At 40.1% G+C, this 19,799-nt stretch overlaps 1 protein-coding gene and 1 pseudogene across 6 annotated transcripts in view; one reads left to right on the forward strand and one right to left on the reverse strand.

Moving 5' to 3' along the window:
• The window catches only part of CCDC7 (coiled-coil domain containing 7), a 328,048-nt gene that overhangs the window by 136,931 nt on the left and 171,318 nt on the right, over window positions 1–19,799 (forward strand). For 4 of the 6 annotated variants that reach the window (XM_060293096.1, XM_060293098.2, XM_060293097.2 and 1 more), the window contains exons 23-24: window positions 10,920–11,030; window positions 19,064–19,177. In XM_060293096.1, coding sequence (XP_060149079.1) covers window positions 10,920–11,030; window positions 19,064–19,177 — 225 coding nt within the window. Of the gene's footprint in view, window positions 1–10,919; window positions 11,031–17,579; window positions 17,802–19,063; window positions 19,178–19,799 lie in introns of those variants that run through there. The other 2 variants (XM_060293100.1, XM_060293101.1) reach the window with 2 other exon arrangements.
• Window positions 12,095–13,019, reverse strand: LOC115842273 (vacuolar protein sorting-associated protein VTA1 homolog pseudogene; annotated as a pseudogene).

A 19,799-nucleotide genomic window follows, 5' to 3' on the forward strand; every position in this document is an offset into this window, starting at 1 on the left:
GCCTGGTGGAGGGCCTCAAGTGCGTCCTCTTGGTTGTGGCCCCACTGAGAAGAGTGGCCTTTGAAGTAATCTAATAGTAATGGATGTAATGGATGCCATCAAGAACCACACATGGGGACTATGAGAGTGCAAGTATCCAAATAGTCCCACCAATAGCTGGGCCTCATTTTCAGTTGTTCAAGTAGAGTGTGTCAAAGCTTGGCAGTCTTCTCCTTTGGAATGACATGTTGTGCCCCTCACAGATTTTGCCCAGGGATTTCAGTTAGGTACTGGGTAACTATGTCTTATCTGTAATAATGGTCCAGCCATGTTGCTACATATTGGTCTGTAGGACGTCTAGTTCTTGTTAAGTGGTGCCCTTGTATGGACCTATTTGGATGATGTCATCAATACACTGGAAGACTAGTGCTCCCTCTGGGTGTAGGACATTTCTAGGTCAGGACTGTTTGGTGAAAGATAGTTGGGGAATTTATGTAGCTTTATGGAAGGACATTAGTGAAGCAATGCAATCTGTTCCCCATATGACGAACTGATCCTAATCATCCATGTGGACAGAGATTATGCATAGGGTATTTGCACCGTCTATTACAGAATACCAGATTCTCTCACTGTAGACAGTAGCTTCCATGACAGTCACAATATCAGATATAACTAGTGCCTGGGGACTACATCACTGAACTGCCAATTATCACTGGAGTCTCTACACACACAAGGACATATGCCCAGGTCCACTGAGCTACTGAATGAAGAAACAGTCTCAGGGAGAATTTTTGCTTCATTAAGCTCATCAATAAGGACAGTTATTTACTTTTCTTCTTCACGCATTTGTTTTTGAGGAACAAAGTACTAGATTCTGGTAGTTGAGTAGTTTCACAGTCTTCCACTTGTCTTGCTGAAGTGGTAATTTCTATCAGGGTTTGGGGTGAATGCAAGTAGGGGTTAATGTAAACAGTACTTCTATACCAATAATGCATTCAACAGTGGGGGCTATAACAATGGAGTTTTGAGGTGGCCTGAGTGGGTACACTGTTGTAGGGTCTGGGTAAGTTTCCCATTGGTGGTGGCCGTGGAGTACCACCTCGGCATTATCAGTGTCCTCCTCATCCTGGTGTCGGGGGTTGTGGTGATCACAGTCACCTATGCACCCATGTCCCACAGGCTTGGGAATGCAATTCTGCACATCTCCATTGAACTCTAACTTTATCATAAGTCCTCACATTCCCACTGGATATATGGGGCCCGGCCTAACCCATAGTCTTGTTTATCTTGAAAGCCGTAAAGTCTTGGTAAAAGTTGGCAGAGCATTTTGATTCATGGCAAGGATCACTGGGAAAAGCAGAAACATAGCACCTGTGTTAGTCATAGGCCACAGTAGTGGCCTGTTGGGCCTCCCTTATCCCACTACCTGGCCTTTGGGTCCTTGGTAAATATCCCATCAGTCTACTCCTTTCAGACCCTGTTTTGGGGGTAACACACCCTTTGATCTCTTTAAGGCCTTTGCCCAGATGGTCCGGGGTGGTTACTAGACTACCATTTTTACATCATTCTCTCTTCTGGTCAGTCATTGCTATCTTGGCATTATTCACTATTACTTGTCCAGAAATTTGTCAGTTAAGGTCCAGATTGTGTCGTAGACCAATTGCCCTGACCTTATTAGGATGTTTATCGAGCTTGATGTCCAGCAATAGTGGCACAAATGAACCTAGGAACCTGAATCTGGTAAATAAAAAAAAAAAACAATCTCATCATCTGCTGTCCTCATTCCCTCATTGTATATCTTAGGCACCACCAGGGTGGCTCATGGAGTCACTATTGCCTTTTCACGTATGCTTAAAACATGTTTTACAAAGGCAAGGATGAGCCATCTGTCGGATCCAAAACAGTACCCAGCTGAGGAAGGAGAGTCTTGGATGTCTGTATTTTTTCATACTCCTTTATTCCACCTCCTTGTGCAGTGTGGCCATTGTCAAGGTTCTCCAAGAAATGTTTCTGTATTAGCAACCCGGCAAGGTTACATGATTACTTCTTTAACAAGATACTCCTTTAAATGTGAAGATGAACGACTCACGTCTATAAGGTCTCTTCAGGTCACTGGGTAAAGTGATCCTCAGCACTCTACATTCCTTTTCATTAAATCATGAATTACAGTAACCACTATAGCAAAGACTGAACACAAGTTCCAGGAGCATTAGATCTAACAGTAGTCACTGAGTGCAACTCAGCATGCAGGGTCACCAACAACTTTTGATCCCTTTTTTTTTTTTTTTGCGGTACTCGGGCCTCCCACCGTCGCGGCCTCTCCCGCTGCGGAGCACAGGCTCCGGACACACAGGCTCAGCAGCCATGGCTCACAGGCCCAGCCGCTCTGCGGCATGTGGGATCCTCCCGGACCGGGGCACGAACCCGTGTCCCCTGCATCGACAGGTGGACTCTCAACCACTGCGCCACCAGGGAAGCCCTGATCCCATTATTGATGAAACTGTAAGTAGCCAAGGAATTGCTTCCCCAGTTTTGTCAAAATCCCTGTTTGATGTTTAATTTGACCCACCCACTGGGTATCTTGGCCAGCAAAACAGGACTATTAAAATAGAAGGATCATGGGGCTGAGCCTGTGCATCCGGAGCCTGTGCTCCGCAACGGAAGAGGCCACGACAGTGAGAGGCCCGCGTACCGCAAAAAAAAAAAAAAGGATCATGTAAACAATAAAGTAACACTCTCCTAAGCATGTCACACAATCTGTCAGCAGTTCCTGAGACACGTTGGCCTGAATGGTCATGTGCCCTGTGGGAACCTCAGACTCTTAACAAATGACTCAGTAAGTGCCCCCTTAGAGAGCCCTGAGGACTCACTAGTGCTCCTTCCAGAAAGGAATTGTGCTTCATTGACCACATTGCTCACTGTGCTAACTTGTCAGGAAGAGAGCTGCCAGTTTTTGAGTTGGTCAAGTAAGACAGCAAGTAAATTGAAAGTAAATTTAAGCATTTATTCACTTACTGTAATAGTATAAGAGTCTAAACAGGAAAGGTTCCCAGCCACACCAATATTCCATTTTCCCCCACAGAACATCATTGGATGAGGGTCAGATACATCAGTGCTGACAGGGCTGGGGTAGGGGAAGATCATCTCACAACCAAAGGAGCTCCAAACAAAAGGTTCTTGCTGTTCTATAGATCTGAGAGGAGATAGAAGTGGGAGGTCTAGGAGGAGTGCAAAAGTACTGAAAACAGAGTCAGAGATAATAAAAAGGTCTACAAGGTCCAATGAAAAGGTGGTCTATGTACAGTGTCTCAGCTGAGTCCTCCCCACATAAGAATGCTTCAGAATTGAAGCACTCAGACTAAGAATGCAGATATGGCCTTAGTCCATGACTGCACTAATTCCAATGTCTGCAGTGCACTGGCTATGTCTCAGAGTCTAGTGTGGAGTATGAAGATTTCCCCCATGACAGCTGCCAGATCAAGCCTTTGTAATCGTCTAAGGTTGGGCCTGACAGATCACGCAGAAGATTTTGGCATGTTGTCAGTGCCTCAGTGTAAACACATATGCATGTCCACATACAGGTACACATGATATACATATATGGATATACATATCCATGTAGTCATCTTCATGTATGCTTACATACATAAACGTGCACATATATGTATATATGCATATTCACAGACATATTTAGAAATCATGGTTTCTCAAAGACACTTTCAATTTCATTCTCTCCCCTCAAGACTTGTTCTTATCTTTCTCTATTTCCGGTGTGTATATCCTTCCTTCCACAGTGTGAATCTGACTCTGATCAACATTAGTACATTTACTCATTTGCTCTACCTTATAATGCTTCTAAAATTATTTCAGAATGTAGAACCCTAGAAAAACAAATCTACTAAGAGGATTCTGTGATTTGCAAACAGAGAACAGATTTGTGGTTGCCAAGGGAGTGGAGGGTGGGGGTGGGATGGATTGGGAGTTTGGGATTAGCAGATGCAAACTATTATATATAGGATGGATAAACAACAAGGTCCTACTGTATAGCACAGGGAACTATATTCAATATCCTGTGATAAACCATAATGGAAAAGAATATGAAATATATATATACATATATAACTGAGTCAATTTGCTATACGGCAGAAATTAACACAACATTGTAAATCAACTGTACTTCAATAAAATAAATTTAAAAAATAAATTCTTCAATAAACATCTTAACTTACAGTTGAAAAAGAGGAAAAAGATTTTGTGATTTGTTTACAGTTCACCCCTCTACTCTTTTGCCCAGGAGTGAGGGTGTACGTCAAATACTATATTGATGATTTACTTGCATTAGTGCTTTCTTATTTCCTTCAGTAGATTCAGTTCTTTAAATTTAGTTTCAGTTTTAGTTCCTTTTCTTATCCTTTGTAATTTAACTTTTCTGTTGATACATAATTGACACATAACATGTTTCATATGTACAACATACTGACTCAAGATATGTATATATTACAAAAAGTATCACAATAAGTTTAGTTATCATCTATCACCACATATAGTTAAATTTTTTTTCTTGTGATGAGAATTTTTAAGATGTACTCTCTTAGGAACTTTCAAATATGCAATGCAGTATTAACTGTAGTCACCATGCTGTATATTTTATCTCCAGTACTTATTTATTTTATAACTGCGAGTTTGTACCTTTTGACCACCTTCACCCATTCACCCACCCTCTACCCCCTGCTTTTGGCAACCACCAATCTGTTCTATGAGTTTTGATATTGGTTTTGTTTTTGTTTTAATTCCACATATAATTGAGATCATACAGTATTTGTCTTTCTTTCACTGACTTACTTCACTTAGTATAGTACCCTCAAAATGCATCCATGTTGTCCCAAATGGCAAGATTTCCTTCTTTTTTATGGCTGAATAATATTCCTTTGTATATATGTATACTACATTTTCTTTATCCATTCATCTGTCCATGGACACTTAGGTTGTTTCCATGTTTTGGCTATTATATTATTATTATAAATAATGCTGCAGTGAACATAGGGGTTTAGATATCTTTTCAAGTTAGTGTTTTCATTTCCTTTAGAAAAATACCCAGAAGTGGAATTGCTGGATTGTAAGGTAGTTCTATTTTTACTTTTTTGAGGAACCTCCCATAATGTTTTCCACAGTGGCTGCACCAAATTCCCTTCCCACCAACAGTGCACAAGGGCTCCCTTTTCTCCACATTCTCACCAACACTTATTTCCTGTCTTTTTGATAATAGCCATTCTAACAGGTATGGGGTGGTATCTCATTGTGGTTTTGATATGCATTTTCCTGACGATTAATAATGTTGAGAACCTTTTCATGTACTGTAGGCCACCTGTAATGAAACATGTCCTTTCAAATCCTCTATCCATTTCTTAATCAGATTTTTTTTCTGCTTTTGAGTTGTATGAGTTATTTCTTTATTTTGGATATTAACCCTTTGTCAGATATACGATTTGCAAATACTTTCTTCCATTCTGTAGGTTGCCTTTCATTTTGTTGATATTTTCCTTTGCCGTGCAGAAGCTTTTTAGTTTGATGCAGTCTCATTTTTGGTGTCAAATCCAAAAAGTCTTCACCAAGACTGATAATGTCAGGGAACTTACTGCTTATGTTTTCTTCTAGAAGTGTTATGGTTTCTGGTCTTACATTCAAGTCTTTAGTTGATTTTGCATTGATTTGTGTGTGTAAGATAGTGGTCCAGTTTCATTCTTTTGCATGTAGCTGTCCAGTTTTCCCAACATCATTTATTGAATAGACTGTTCTTTCTTCACTGTTTATTCTTGGCTGATTTGTTGTAAATTAATTGACCCTATATGTGTAGGTTTATTTCTGGAATCTCTGTTCTCTTCCATTGATTTATATGTCCATTTTTATGGCAATACCATACTGTTTTGATTACAATAGCTTTGTAATACACAACTGACCCTTGAACAACACAGATTTGAACTGCATGAGTCTACTTATACACAGAATTTTTTCAGTAAATACATGCTATGGTACTACATAATCTGTGGTTGGTTGAATCTGTGGATGCAGAGCCATGGATATAGAGGGCCAACTGTAAAATTCTGTGTGGATTTTCGACTGTGTAGGTGGGAAGGGAGGTCAGTGCCCCTAACCCCCATGTTGTTCAAGGGTCAGCTGTAGTTTGAAATCAGGAAGTATGATGCCTCCACCTTTGTACTTTTTTCTCAAGATTGCTTTGACTATAAAGGATCTTTTGTGAGTCCATACAAATTTTAGGATTTTTTTGTTTTATTTCTGTGAAAAATGCCATTGGAAATTTAATAAGGATTGCATTTAATCCATAGCTTGCTTTGGGTGGTGTGGACATTTTAAAAATATTAATTCTTCCAGTTCACGAGCATGGAATATCTTTGCATTATTTTTGTCTTCTTTAATTTCTGTCATCAATATTTTATAGTTTCAGTGTATGAATACTTTATCTCCTTTGTCAAATTTATTTTTTTCTTTTTGATGTCATTGTAAATGGGATTATTTTCTTATTTTCTCTTTCTCATAGTTTGTTGTTAGTGTATAGAAATGCAATTGATTTTTTATTTTTTTTTATATTGATTTTGTATGTTGCACCTTTACTGAATTCACTTATTAGTTCTAACAGCTTTTTGGTGGAGTCTTCAGGATTTTCTATATATAGCCTTTATTGGGTTGAGGTAAATTCCTTTTATCCCTAATTTATGGGAGTTTTTATCATGAAAAAGTATTGAATATTTTCAGATTTTTTTTCTGCACCTGTTGAGATGATCATGTAATATTTATCCCTTGCTCTGTAATGTGGTGTATGTGTCACATTGATTGATGTTGGACCATTCTTGCCTGAGTAGAGTAAATACCATTTGGTCATGGTGTATGATCTTTTTAATGTGCTGTTGAATTGTTTGATAGTAGTTTGTTGAGAATTTTTGCATGAGTTCATCAGGGATATTGGCTTGTCATTTTCTTGTGGTGTCTTTGTTTGGCTTTGGTATCTAGGTAATGCTGGCCTCATAAAATGAATTTGGAAGTTTCTACCAGTGAATGTTTGTGTCCCCCCCATAATTCATGTGTTAAAATCCTAATGTCTAATGTAATTGTATTAGGAGTGGGGAGGTGCTTAGGTCATGAGGGTGGAGCCCTCATGAGTGGGATTAGCCCATTCATGAATGGGCTAAAATTTTAGAAAAATTTTCTGTTTCATTTATTCCTGCTCTAACCTTTATTATTTCCTTCCTTCTGATAACTTTGAGTTTAGTTTATTTTTCTCTTTCTAGTTCCTTGAGGTGTAAAGTTAGGTTTTTTTATTTGAGGTCTTTTTTCTAGCTGCCCACAGACAATCCAGCTATGTTGATTCCTTCAGTGTTCTAATTAAGGTGAGATAGAAGTGGGCCTCTCAGACAGCACCCTGAAAGGCTTTGAGAGCCTAATGCTCACTTCCCTCTCTCTTTCTCCCATGGGAAAAATTGTGGGTGGGGGAATCTCTCTCTGTGTTGAGCTGTGCTGACTTGGTGGAGGGGTGACATAGGTAAAGCAAAACTGTTCTTCTTACCCGTTTTAATGCAGCTATCTAGGATGTTATGTTCCACCAGCATGCTGGAACTTCTTGAGTGGACTCTGAAGCTCTCATAAATGTATTTCATCCACGAATTGTTAAATCAGTGTTTCCATGGGCTTCGGGACTGCGATCTCTTACCCTGCCGTTTTGCTGATGTCACTCCCTAAATTATTTTAAATTAAAGTGATCAGAAGATATTTTTCTTTGGTTCATGAATCAGTATTTAAGCATATATTTTATAGCAGTTTTACACTTAGACTTAAAGTGTGAATACCCCAAGATAACTAGAGAATAAAGGCCAAAATATTCATAACTTTTGGTTGGTATTTCTAGTCATAAGACTATTTCATGGCCATGGGTCATATACTAATTATTCACCAAGGCCTTATAACAGGCCAATAGTAGTCGCTTAAAGGGTTTGTACCTTTCATCTGACTCCAGGTGACTATGATACCAAAAGCCTAATGGGCACCTCTGGCCTCTGGCAGTGTCCTTCTGCCATAGGCTCTAATCAGCAAACTGAGAGGTTGCTGAGATCTGTAACTCAAACACAAATGTGTATCAGAGGAGCCAAGGGGATGGACAGTCAGAAACCTGTTGGAGGGCCTCTAGGACATCCTGTTTTGGTCTCAAAGGTAGAGACCAAAAATGGTATCCTAATAGACAAATGCCATCAAGATGACCACATGGTGAATGTCAAAGTACTAGTAGCTGAAAAGTTCCACCAATCTTTGGGCCTCCTTTGTGTTTGTGGGGGCTTAGAGGAACTAAAGCTTGGCAGTTGTCTCCTATGGAATGACACATACTGCCTCTTCTCAGTTTACTCCCAGAGATTTCACTTGGATACCAGGTCCTGGTACTTTTTCTGTATTAATGTCCCAGACTTAACTCACATGTAAGTCCACATGCTTTCTGTGTTTGTTGGGTAATTCCCTTGCCTAGGCCTAGTGGAGGTTATTGTTAATATAGGGGGAGGCTAGGGCTCCATGTGGGAGTGGGACTTTTTCCAGGTCATGGCCTTATGGAAGGACATTAAAGGTACGTTGCAACCCATGACACGTATGGCAGACTGATCCTGATCATCCCTGTGGACAGGGATGCTGAAAGAGACATTTGTAATATCAGTTGCTTTGTACTTGCCTCAGCTTGGGCCACAGCCTTCATGGCTGTCATAATTTCAGGTAACACTAGTAGTGCTCAAGCTGCGTGACTGCATTGAGCCTCTAATAATCAATTGAATCTCCATACACCTGAGGCCTAATCCACAGGCCAGATGGGGCTACTGAATAGAGAAATAGTCTTACAGAGAATTTTTGCTTCATTAAGCTCAGTAATGAGGAAGCTGTCTCTTTTCATCCTCTAGGGAGTTGCTTTGGTAGTCAAAGGGACTAGGTACTGATAGACTGTTAGGTTCAGACTACCTAACAGACTACCAGAGCCACTGAAATGGCCTCAGTTGTAGTATTTATGATCATGGCTTGGGGATAAGGATGGGGTGTTAAGGACGCACACTTAGACTATATAAATACACACACACACACATATATATATATATATATATATATATATATATATATAGTTTTCCCTCATCTTGGTACAAAAGGACCAGGGAATGAAATTCTTCCTCACCTCCCCATTGAACTGTGACCTTGGCAAACGTCCTCATGTTCCCAGTGAGGACATAGGGACCTTGGCCTAACTCATAGTCTTGTTTATTTTTAAAGTTAAGAGGTTTGGATAAAAGTAGAGAGATTTCAGGTCAAGATTCACTGGGAGGGTTGGAAGGAATATTATTTATATTAGTCATAGGAGTTGTCAGTATGTGGACTCTGTTGTGCCCCCAGTGGCCATTATCTAGTCACAAGTATCTGAAGGAGAGTCTATCAGTCTCCTCCTTGAGACCCATTGTTGGGTAACAGGACCCATAGATGTCTTTGGGAAAGACCTTAACCCAATGATCCAGGAGTAAGTACCCAATTACCATTTTTACATCACTCTGACTACTAGTGAAAAGTTAGTGTCTTGCCAGTAGCTGCTTTTTCTTTGCTTGGAAATTTTTCATTTCACACATGGATTGTGCCGTGAACCAAGTGACATCACCTTATAAGGAGGTTTAATTGAGACAGATGACCAGTGAGAGTGGCAAGAATGAACTTAAATCTGAGTCTGGTAAACAATCTCATCATTTACTTTTCTTACTTCTCATTGTCAAATCAAGGAACTGTCAGGTGGCTTGCAGAGCCCCTTATAGGTGGCCGTAAGAGTAGACCAAAAAAGTTTTCCAGTGTCAGAGAACTCACCATGATTGGACCAAACCAGTCCAAGAACCAATAATAGCTAGTAAAGGAAGGAGAAGGTCTCAGGTGTACATGACATTTCTCCCACCTCCTTCTTCATCCTCCTTGGGCAAAGTGGTCATGGAAGATGTTCTGAAAGAGGGGGTTCTGCCGTAACACAACAGAAAAGGTGCTTCTGTCCTTAAATAATTTTAACAAGATTACTTTCTTTGTGGTGGAATCAAACTATCCAAATCTCTTTGGTTTCTTTGGGTCACTGGGCAAAGCAATCCTGAGGGCTCTACCTACTTTCTCATTAAATATGAGAAACATTTGCTGCATCAAGGATGTCATCAGTGCCCGGGACATGTTTAGATTTAACAGTAGTCCTTGTGTCCTATTCTGCATGCAACTTTAGGTGACCAACTACATTGTTTTCTGGTTTAGCTTTCCTGTATTTCCTTTTCTAAAGGTAAGTATCTTATATTTTCTTTCCATTTCCCACTCTTTTCTTTCCTAAAAGATAGCATACTTGATACCTTGTCTTTTCATTTTTTCTACAATTAACCTATCTCCTAACAGTCCCTCCAAGTTGGTTTATAAGTATCTTTTTATAGCTTTATGTGTAACTCTTTGTACCACATCATACACCATAATTTGTGTTACCCTAATTTATAGTATGTACCTTGTTTTTCAACCAATCTCACATGCTAGTACATTTAGGTGCTTTTGAGTATTTTGCAATTAAAAATATGGTGTAATGAATAACCTTTACATATACATTTTCATTATTTGGTCTATGAGTATATATTAACCTAAGTTATAATAATCTAAAACAAGTAGGGACTAATATAAAATGTATTTGATGCCAACAAATATTTATGAAACAGTGAGTCTTACACACATTAAAATTTTCCTCACAATTTTTATGTCAGGTCTAGCATTATGGTAATTTACTTATATTTTATGTTTATAAAAATGAAAGAAAATACTGCTAAACGTGTATAAATTTGATATATAGGGATTTCACAATAGACCTGTTTTTCAGTTTAATGCACTAAATGTATCTCTTTTTGTAGCTCATGATCATGTGTCAGATGAAAATCTTACGTTTAAGCATCAAGACTCAAAGTCAGAAACAGAAATGCATGCAGAGAAACAAAAATCTTCTAGAGATGAAAGTCTCATTAGTAAGTTTAATAATTATAGATGACTTTAAATTATTTTAAATTGTACTCATCAGAAGATCCTTTTTCTTTGGTTCGTGAATATGTATTTGGGCATATTTTTTTTGAACTAGTTAAAAGAATCCTTGTATTTATTTTTTACACAGCACAAATGCAGGTGACACAGTAAGTCCATAATTCCTCACAAAACTTATTAACTTATCAACTGAGAATCCATGTTCTTAAAATCTGCATCATTCATAGCTATACACTCTATGGAATCCATTCCATAGTAGCAGAGGAGAACCTTAACTCAAAGCACCAAGTTTCCAGGCATTACTGCAAATGTCTTGTTTTCATTCTCTGATACATGCAGTCAAACTGCCTATGAAGCAAATACCAATTCACCTTAAACGCCAATGGATAAGGGAAAACAATTGGGAAACCAACATTATTCTTACATCTAAAACTGATTCTACCTGTTTACCTTGTTGTATTTCTTTCCATGAACATTTTAACTTTTAATGTAGCTATAATTAATATGAATATAAATTGAAACTTAAACATAATCTCTTTCAGATTCATCTAACAATTTAGGACGTTCATATCTGTTTCATAAGTCCTAAGGAAAACAAAATGTGACCTCTAATCTAGAATATTCTTGCAATCTTTATTAAAAGTTAAATTAGAATTTTATAGCAAAGTAATATGGTCTGCTTGTCCGAATTATGGATTTAAAAATTCCTTAATTTATTTAACTTAAGATACAAAGCTGATTCCCAGTATATTTCATAGAAGGGTGTTTTCATTTTTTGAACAAGCAGGGTTCAGTGGACATTTTTAGGATCTTGCTCGCATCAGCCCTGTGTATACCCAGAGATTACTGGATCCACTAAATGGACAATGAAAATTGGTCGAGGCTGTTGATGAAAGCTTCAACAGGAATCTGATACACAGACACAGACTTTATTGTTATAGTCAGTGGAACTGAAATCTTCCTTAAAACTGTGCTTCTGATAGGCTGAAGATAGAGTAATGGACTGTTAGTTCTTTAAGCCAAAAATGCATGGATCTGTTCTACAAAGGCTTCATTCTCTGCCTGTAGTCAGTAACTTGAGGGTCTTCTGTAGATTCTGCACTGCTGACATCTTCATACTGCAAAGCTCTGCCAGCGTTATTTGCAGTATTTCTGAGGTCTAGCAAAGTCCTCTGATGTTAGTTGGGTATCTCCCTGGGAAACTGTACTGAAAAGTGCAGGATCAATGGCCGGAATAGTCTGTGGAGTAGGCTGGATAGTGTTACTTGTTACACCTGTGCTGTGAGGAGCTTCTTCTGGGGTATTAGCAGGAATGCGGGCACCGGGAGGAATTTGTATTCCCGTAAAGCTGCTTGATGTCATGTTGCTTGGGTCATAAGTTGAAGATGACGGCTGAGGGGCTGAGTGGGCAGAGAGGTTGCTCCAGAATTTTCATTTTCTCCAACATCATTATCTTCTTCAATCCCACCAGGCCCTGCTTGAGGAGTCTCTCCATTCTTTAAAAAATTATGAATATGAATATATGTTGCTTTCCACCTTACATACTTTCTGTGTTTCACGTTTTCATCAGTGAGTTCTCCAACCGCTATTTTGACATCTATTAAAAGACTTTCAGTGTAGAAGAACTTGATCATGTTTTTGTGAAGTCGCCCAGCATGATCTTCATTATCTACATACAAAAACATTTTCAAAGCATAATTCTCCAAATGGGCAGAGCCAACTATTTCTTGAGTAACAGCTTCATTATCACCCAACTGTTTCATAAGAGCATCTAACTGATCCATTAGCTTTGGTGAAAACGTACGACATTCAGGAGTTTTACTATCAACATTCATTCCTGTTTGCATTGCATACAAATGACAGTAATAAGCCACCACAGGGGGTCCCCGCTTGTCATGCTCCTGAGCCGTCCTCAAATGATGGTGTACACTCTTAAGCTGTGGGGGCAGTGGGAGCAGCGGAGCAAGCATGGACATCTCCACTCCAGGAATCCTATTTGGGCATGTTCTTATAGAAATTTTTCACTGACGTAAAGTATGGATGCCCTAAGATAATTAGAGAACAAAAGCAAAACTGTTGATAACTTTTGGTCAGAATTTGTTGTCTTGAGACTGTTTCACAGTCGTGGGTCATGTGTTCAGTATCCCCTGAAGCCCAATAATGGACTAATAATTGTCTCTTAAAGGGTGTGTACCTTTCAGCGAGCTGTTCCTAGAGATGATGAATTAAAAACCCCAACAGGTGCCTCTGACCTGTGGCAGTGTTCTTCTGCCTTAAGCTCCAGTTGGTGAATAGATAGTTGCTGAGAGCTGTAACTCAAATGGCAAAATGGATCAGAGGGGCCAAAAGGAAGGGTAGCCTAGGTGGCTTGTTGGAGGGCTTGCAGGTCATCCTCCTTGCTGTGGCCCCACTGAAAGGAAATGACCTTTCTTGTAACCCTTTAGATGGATGGCATTAAGAATGCAAGTAGATGAAGAGTTCCATCAGTCCCTGGGCCTCCTTTTTAATTGCTGGAGCAGAGAGGATCAAAGCCAGTCTTTTCCCATGGAATGAAACAATGAGACTCCTTACCCAGGTCAAGCCCAGGAATTTCACTTGCGTACTTGTACGTTAAAAGTGGCCCAGCAAGTTGCCACTTGTGTGTCAGCAGGGTGTCCAGCCCTTGTTGGGCTGTTGTCCAGCTCCCTTCTCTGGACTCAATAGGATGACATTATCAGTAAAGTAGAGGGCTAGTCCCTCCTCTGGAAAATCTGGAGATTTTCCAGGCTTTGATACATTGATGACAGATAGGAAATTCAGATAGACTTGTGGAAGGATATGAATGGTGAATTGTACCCATTCCACATAAAGATGAACTGACTGGAATCATTCCCATTCAGAGGGATACTGAAAAGGGCGTTTGTGATATCCATTGCTGAATAACAAGTTCCCACACTCTGGACAAGTTACTACGACAGTCACACTGTCAGATATCACTGATGCCAAGGTTGTCCTGTTGGTTGAACAGCCAAAATCAATTGAGTATCTGTGAACTCAAGATCAAGTACACAAGTCAAGTGAATTATTGAATAGGGATATAGTCTCAAGGAGCCTTTTTCTGCATTAAACTCAGTAAAGAGGGCAGTTTTTCCTTTTTCTTTCCCAGGCAGATTTTTGGGAGATAGAGGTACTAGGTGCTGGTAATCGGGTAGGTTCACAATCCTCTTATGCTCCTCTAACATGGCCTTCAGTGCAGTAATTTCCACCAGGGCTTGGAAGAATGAGAGTAAAGTTATGATGGTACTCTCCTGGAGAGCCCCATGGTGTCCACTAGCACTTCTGGAGGCACATTAGCCTGGCTGGTGATGTGCCCTGTGGGACCCTTTGACTCTTGCAAATGATCCAGCAGTATACCCTGAAAGAGTCTCACTAGCACCTCTCAAAGTGCTCCTTCCAGAAAGGAATTTTTTACTTTATTGACTACTTTGTTCTCTATGCCAATCTGTCAGAGAAAGCTGCCTGTTTTGACTTGGTCAATTAAGATAGCAAGCCAAACTGAAAGTAACAATTAAGATTTTATGTACTTCCTATAATAGTATAAGCAAGAGTCTAAACAGAAAAGGGCCCCAGCTCCACCAATGTTTCATTTTCCCCATGGAACCAAACCAGGCAAGGGTCAGATGTCAGTGCGGATGGGAGTACGGGTTGGCGGAAGATTATCTCATATCTGAAGGAGCCCCAAATGAAAGGCTCTTGCCCTTTTATGACCTCAGGAACCTTGTGGATATTGATGTAGGATGGCTAGGAGTGTAAAGTCTTGAATACTGTGTAGTAACTGAGGAAAGTATCTTTAGGTTCCCCCAGTGAAGTGGTCTACACAGAGGCACCTGAAAAGTGCAGTGTATCAGCTGACCCCTCCCCCTTTCACCAGGCGGCCTCTGATGGAGGCACCTGTGTAGGAATCCAGAACGCATAAGAGCATGGTATGGATGGATGGGCCTTAGTCCTCCACTGCAACTACCTCCAGTGTCTAAAGTTCACTGGGTATGCATCAAATTTGGTGTGGGGTGAGAAGCATTCCCCCATGAGAACTTTCAGGTAGAGACCTTGTAATTGTCTGTGGTTGGACCTACAAAATCAAGCAGGATTTTGGCCTGGAGTTGAACTCCTGTATATACATATGTATACATATATATGCACATATATATACAGATATTCATACACACACCTACACTGAGTGTCCTTTGTGTTTGTTGTGGTAGAGATAGAAATAAGCTTGGCTCTTTGGAGTGCTTGAAAAAAGCTTGGCCTCCTTTGTATCTTGGTGGGGGATGGAGAAGGAAAACTTAGTTTCCTTGGAGCTTGGAGTGACAGTGTACCCCTTTCCACTTTGCCCCCAGGGATTTCAGTTGCGTATTAGATCTTTATACCTTGTTTACATTAATGACCCAGCTGTGCTGTCACATGTGGGTCATCATAGAATCCAGTCTCTGTTGGGTAGTACTCTTATCTGGTTCCAGTGGAGGATGTCATCAATATAGTGGAAGTTTTAGTACTCGATCTTGGAGCAGGGCTTTTTCTAGGTCATGGGCTTGTGGAAGGACATTAGAGGTATGTTGTAACCCATTGCACATAAGGTAAACTGATCCTGGCCATTTGTGAGAACAGGAATGTTAAAAAGGGCACTTGTGATATCAGTTGCTGCATACTTACATGACTCACCTTGAGCAGTAAACTTCTGTGAAGGTCACAGGACCATGTGATGCCAGTGTCTGGAGCTGTACTATGGCATTGAGCCAGCGGTAATCAATTGAGTCTCTAGGCACCCAAGGCCTTACACACAGAGCGAAAGGGCTTATGAATGGAGAAATAACCTCATGGAGAACTTTTGTTTCATTAAGTTCAGCAATAAGGGCAATGAGTTGTTTTTGGTTGGTAAAGGTGCTAGGCACTGGTTTTCCACATGCCCCCCTAAAATGGCCCTAAAATGCAGTAGTTCCTATCAGGCCTTAGGGGTGAGATGCACATAGAAAATACATCTAAACCAGTAATACATTCAGTTATGGAAGCCATAACAATGGAGATTTTTAGTGGTGTGTAGGGACATGCCTATAGTTGGATTTGGATAAAGATCCCATTTGGTGAGCTCAGACCAAAAACCAGTGAGCATTATCTGTTTTCTCCTCATCGTAGTGTCCGTGGTTATAGAGATCTTAGTCATATGTGCATCAGTGTCCAAAAGGCCCAGATATGCAATTCACACCTATCTCTCCATTGAACCTTAGCACATATCCTCATATCACAACTGGGGAGATAAGAATCTTAGCCTAACCTTAATTCTTATTTATATAGAAAACGGAGAGGTTGGATAAAAGTAATGGCAGGGGGGTTGTGTCTCAGGTTCATCTCAAGATTCACTGGGAAATGCAGAGGGAAGAGCACTAGTGTTAGTCATAGGTGTCATCATCATTTGGACTCTAGAGTGTCTGTGTGTTGGGTCACCTGTGAATTCCTTGGTGGAGAGTCCATCAGTGTTCTCTGTGAGTTCCCGTTGTTGAGTAAGTAGACCCAGAGATTTCCTTGGGAAACCACTTAAACAGGTCATCCATAAATGGGTTCCTGATTACCATTTTTAGGTCACTTTCTTCACTGGCCAGATGATATCTATCTGTTGCTGGTTCTTCCTTTCCCTGAAATTTGTCAGTGAAGATCTGGATTGTCTTGTGAACCAATTGACATCACCTTATAAGGAGGTTTAATTGAACTAGGAAAACAGCACATATGGCACAAATGACACTGGAAATCTGAGTCTGGTTACCAGTCTCATTGTCTCCTGTTCTTGCTGCTCGTTGTTGAACCAAAGGACCATCAGGGTGGCTTATCAGGCACCTTCCAGATGGTTATACGGGTGGTTAAAACACCTTTTTTCAGTGTCAGGAAACTCATCATAAGTGGGCCAAACCTGAGAAAGGAGCTGGGGAAGGAGAGGGAATCAAGTGTTCACATCATTGCCCTCCCCACTTCCTTGGGCAGAGTGGCCGCTGTCAAAGCACTCTGAAAGAGGGAGTCTGTTGTGACACATCTCTTTACCAAGTTTCACAAATTACCTCCTTTTTTTTACTGGGGTATAGTTGTTTTACAATGTTGTGTTAGTTTCTACTGTACAGCGAAGTGAAGTAGAGTTCCCTGTGCTATACAGCAGGTTCTCATTAGTTATCTATTTTATACATATTAGTGTATATATGTCAATCCCAATCTCCCAATTCAGCCCACCCCCCATTTCCCCCCTTGGTGTCCATACATTTGTTCTCTGCATCTGTGACTCTATTTCTGCCTTGCAAACAGGTTCATCTGTACCGTTTTTCTAGATTCCACATATATGCCTTAATATACGGTATTTGTTTTTCTCTTTCTGACTTACTTCACTCTGCATGACAGTCTCTAGGTCCATCCACATCTCTACAAATGACCCAATTTTGTTCCCTTTTATGGCTGAGTAATATTCCATTGTATGTATGTACCATGTCTTCTTTATCCATTCTTCTGTCTGTCAATAGACTTTTCTCCAAAGAAGACATACAGATGGCCAAGAGGCACATGAAAAGATGCTCAACATCACTAATTATTAGAGAAGTTCAAATCAAAACTACAATGAGGTATCACCTCACACCGGTTAGAATGGGCATCATCAGAAAATCTGCAAACAGTAAATGCTGGAGAGGGGGTGGAGAAAAGGGAACCCTCTTGCACTGTTGGTGGAAATGTAAATTGATCCAGCCACTATGGAGAACAGTATGGATGTTTCTCAAAAAACTAAAAATAGAACTACCATATGACCCAGCAATCCCACTACTGAGCATATACCCAGAGAAAAATGGTAATTCAAAAAGACACATGCATGCCAATGTTCATTGCAACACTATTTACAGTAGTCAGGTCATGGAAGCAACAAATAACCTCCTTAATGATAGAGGAGAAGTACCCCAGTCTAACTGGTCTCCTCAAGTCACTGGCAAAGCAATCTTTTTTTTTTTTTTTTGCGGTACACCGGCCTCTCACTGTTGTGGCCTCTCCCATTGCGGAGCACAGGCTCCAGACGCGCAGGCCCAGCAGCCATGGCTCACGGGCCCAGCTGCTCCGTGGCATGTGGGATCTTCCCGGACCGGGGCACAAACCCGTGTCCCCTGCATCGGCAGGTGGACTCTGAACCACTGCGCCATCAGGGAAGCCCTGGCAAAGCAATCTTGAGAGCTTTACATTCTTTTTCATTAAAAATGAGTCTCAAAAAATCACTGCATTATAGGCTGTATTATCAATGCCAGGGACAGACTTAGCACTAACAGTAGTAATTCAGTGAGCATGGTCTTCAGTGTCTTTGGTAACAAACTATTTTGTTTTCTGGTTTATCTTTCTTATGTTTCATTTTGTAAAGGTAACTATCTCTCTATTTTTTTTGTTTTCTTTTTGTTCTTTCCTAAAAGATAATATACTATTCTATCAGTTTTTTATTTCATTTAACATTATATACTAGACATTCCGCCATGTTAGTTTATGGGATCTTTTTCATTCCTTTTACAGTTGTATGTACAGTTGTTTGGACCATACTGTACAGCATAGTTGATATTACCATAGTTTATAGTATATACCTTGGTTTATGGAACCAGTCTCCTACATTTCCACATGTAAGTGGTTCTGAGTATTTTACAATTGCAAATATGCTGTAATGAATAATCTTGTGCATATACCTTTTTGTGGTTTGGTTTATGACTGTGTTTTAACCTAAAGTGTTAAGAAAACTGGAGACCAAACTGGAACATATTTGAAACCTATGAATATTAATGAAATGATGAGACAGTTTCAGTACACATCCATTAAAGCTCTTCTCACCATTTTCATATCAATCCAGCGTTATAGTAATTTACATATAACTTTCGAAAATGTGAGAAAATGCTGAGGTACACTTGTCAGTAACTTGAAAGTATAGGATCAAACAGTGTATCTGTTTTTCCTTTTATTGGACTAAATGCCTCTCTTTGTGTAGCTCATCGTAAAGTACCAGATGAAAATCCTGTGCTTGAGCATCATGGAGACTCAATGTCAGAAACTCAACTGGAAGTAAAGAAACAAAGACCTTCTAAAGGAGAAAGACTCAATAGTAAGTATAATAATTATAGATAACTTTATTTTAAATTAAACTTATCAGAAGATTATTTTTCTTTAGTTCATGAACATGTATTTTATAGAAATCTTATACCTTGACTTAGAGTGTGAACACCCTAAGATAACTAGAGAACAAAGGCAAAATTATTCGTACCCTTTGGTTGGTATTTCTGATCCCTTGGTCGTAGGTCAGCCACTCAGCATCTACCAAGACCCTATAACAGGTCAGTAAATGTCTCTTAAAGGGTGTTTACCTTTCAGCTGACTCCTAGAGATATGGGTTTGAAAGCCCAAAGGGGTGCCTCAAGACCCCTGTGTCAGCGGTCTTCTGCCACAGCCTCCAACTGGTAAACAGAAATGTTGCTGAGTTCTGTAACTCAAAGAGCAAATGGCGGGGGGTGGGTGGGGAAGGGCAGCCTGGTGGCCTGTCTGAGGATCTCCACGTCATCCTCTTGGTCGTGACCCCACTGAAAGGAAGAGGCCTTTCTAGTTACTCCATAGGTAGGTGCCATCACGGACCATACATGGGGAATGTGACAGTGTAAGTTGCTTAATTGTCCCACCAGTTGCTAGGTCTTCATTTCATTTGTGGAAGTACAGAGGACCAACGCTTGGCA

The sequence above is a fragment of the Globicephala melas genome, chromosome 2 (genome assembly GCF_963455315.2).
Source record: "Globicephala melas chromosome 2, mGloMel1.2, whole genome shotgun sequence".
NCBI classification, from domain to species: domain Eukaryota; kingdom Metazoa; phylum Chordata; class Mammalia; order Artiodactyla; family Delphinidae; genus Globicephala; species Globicephala melas.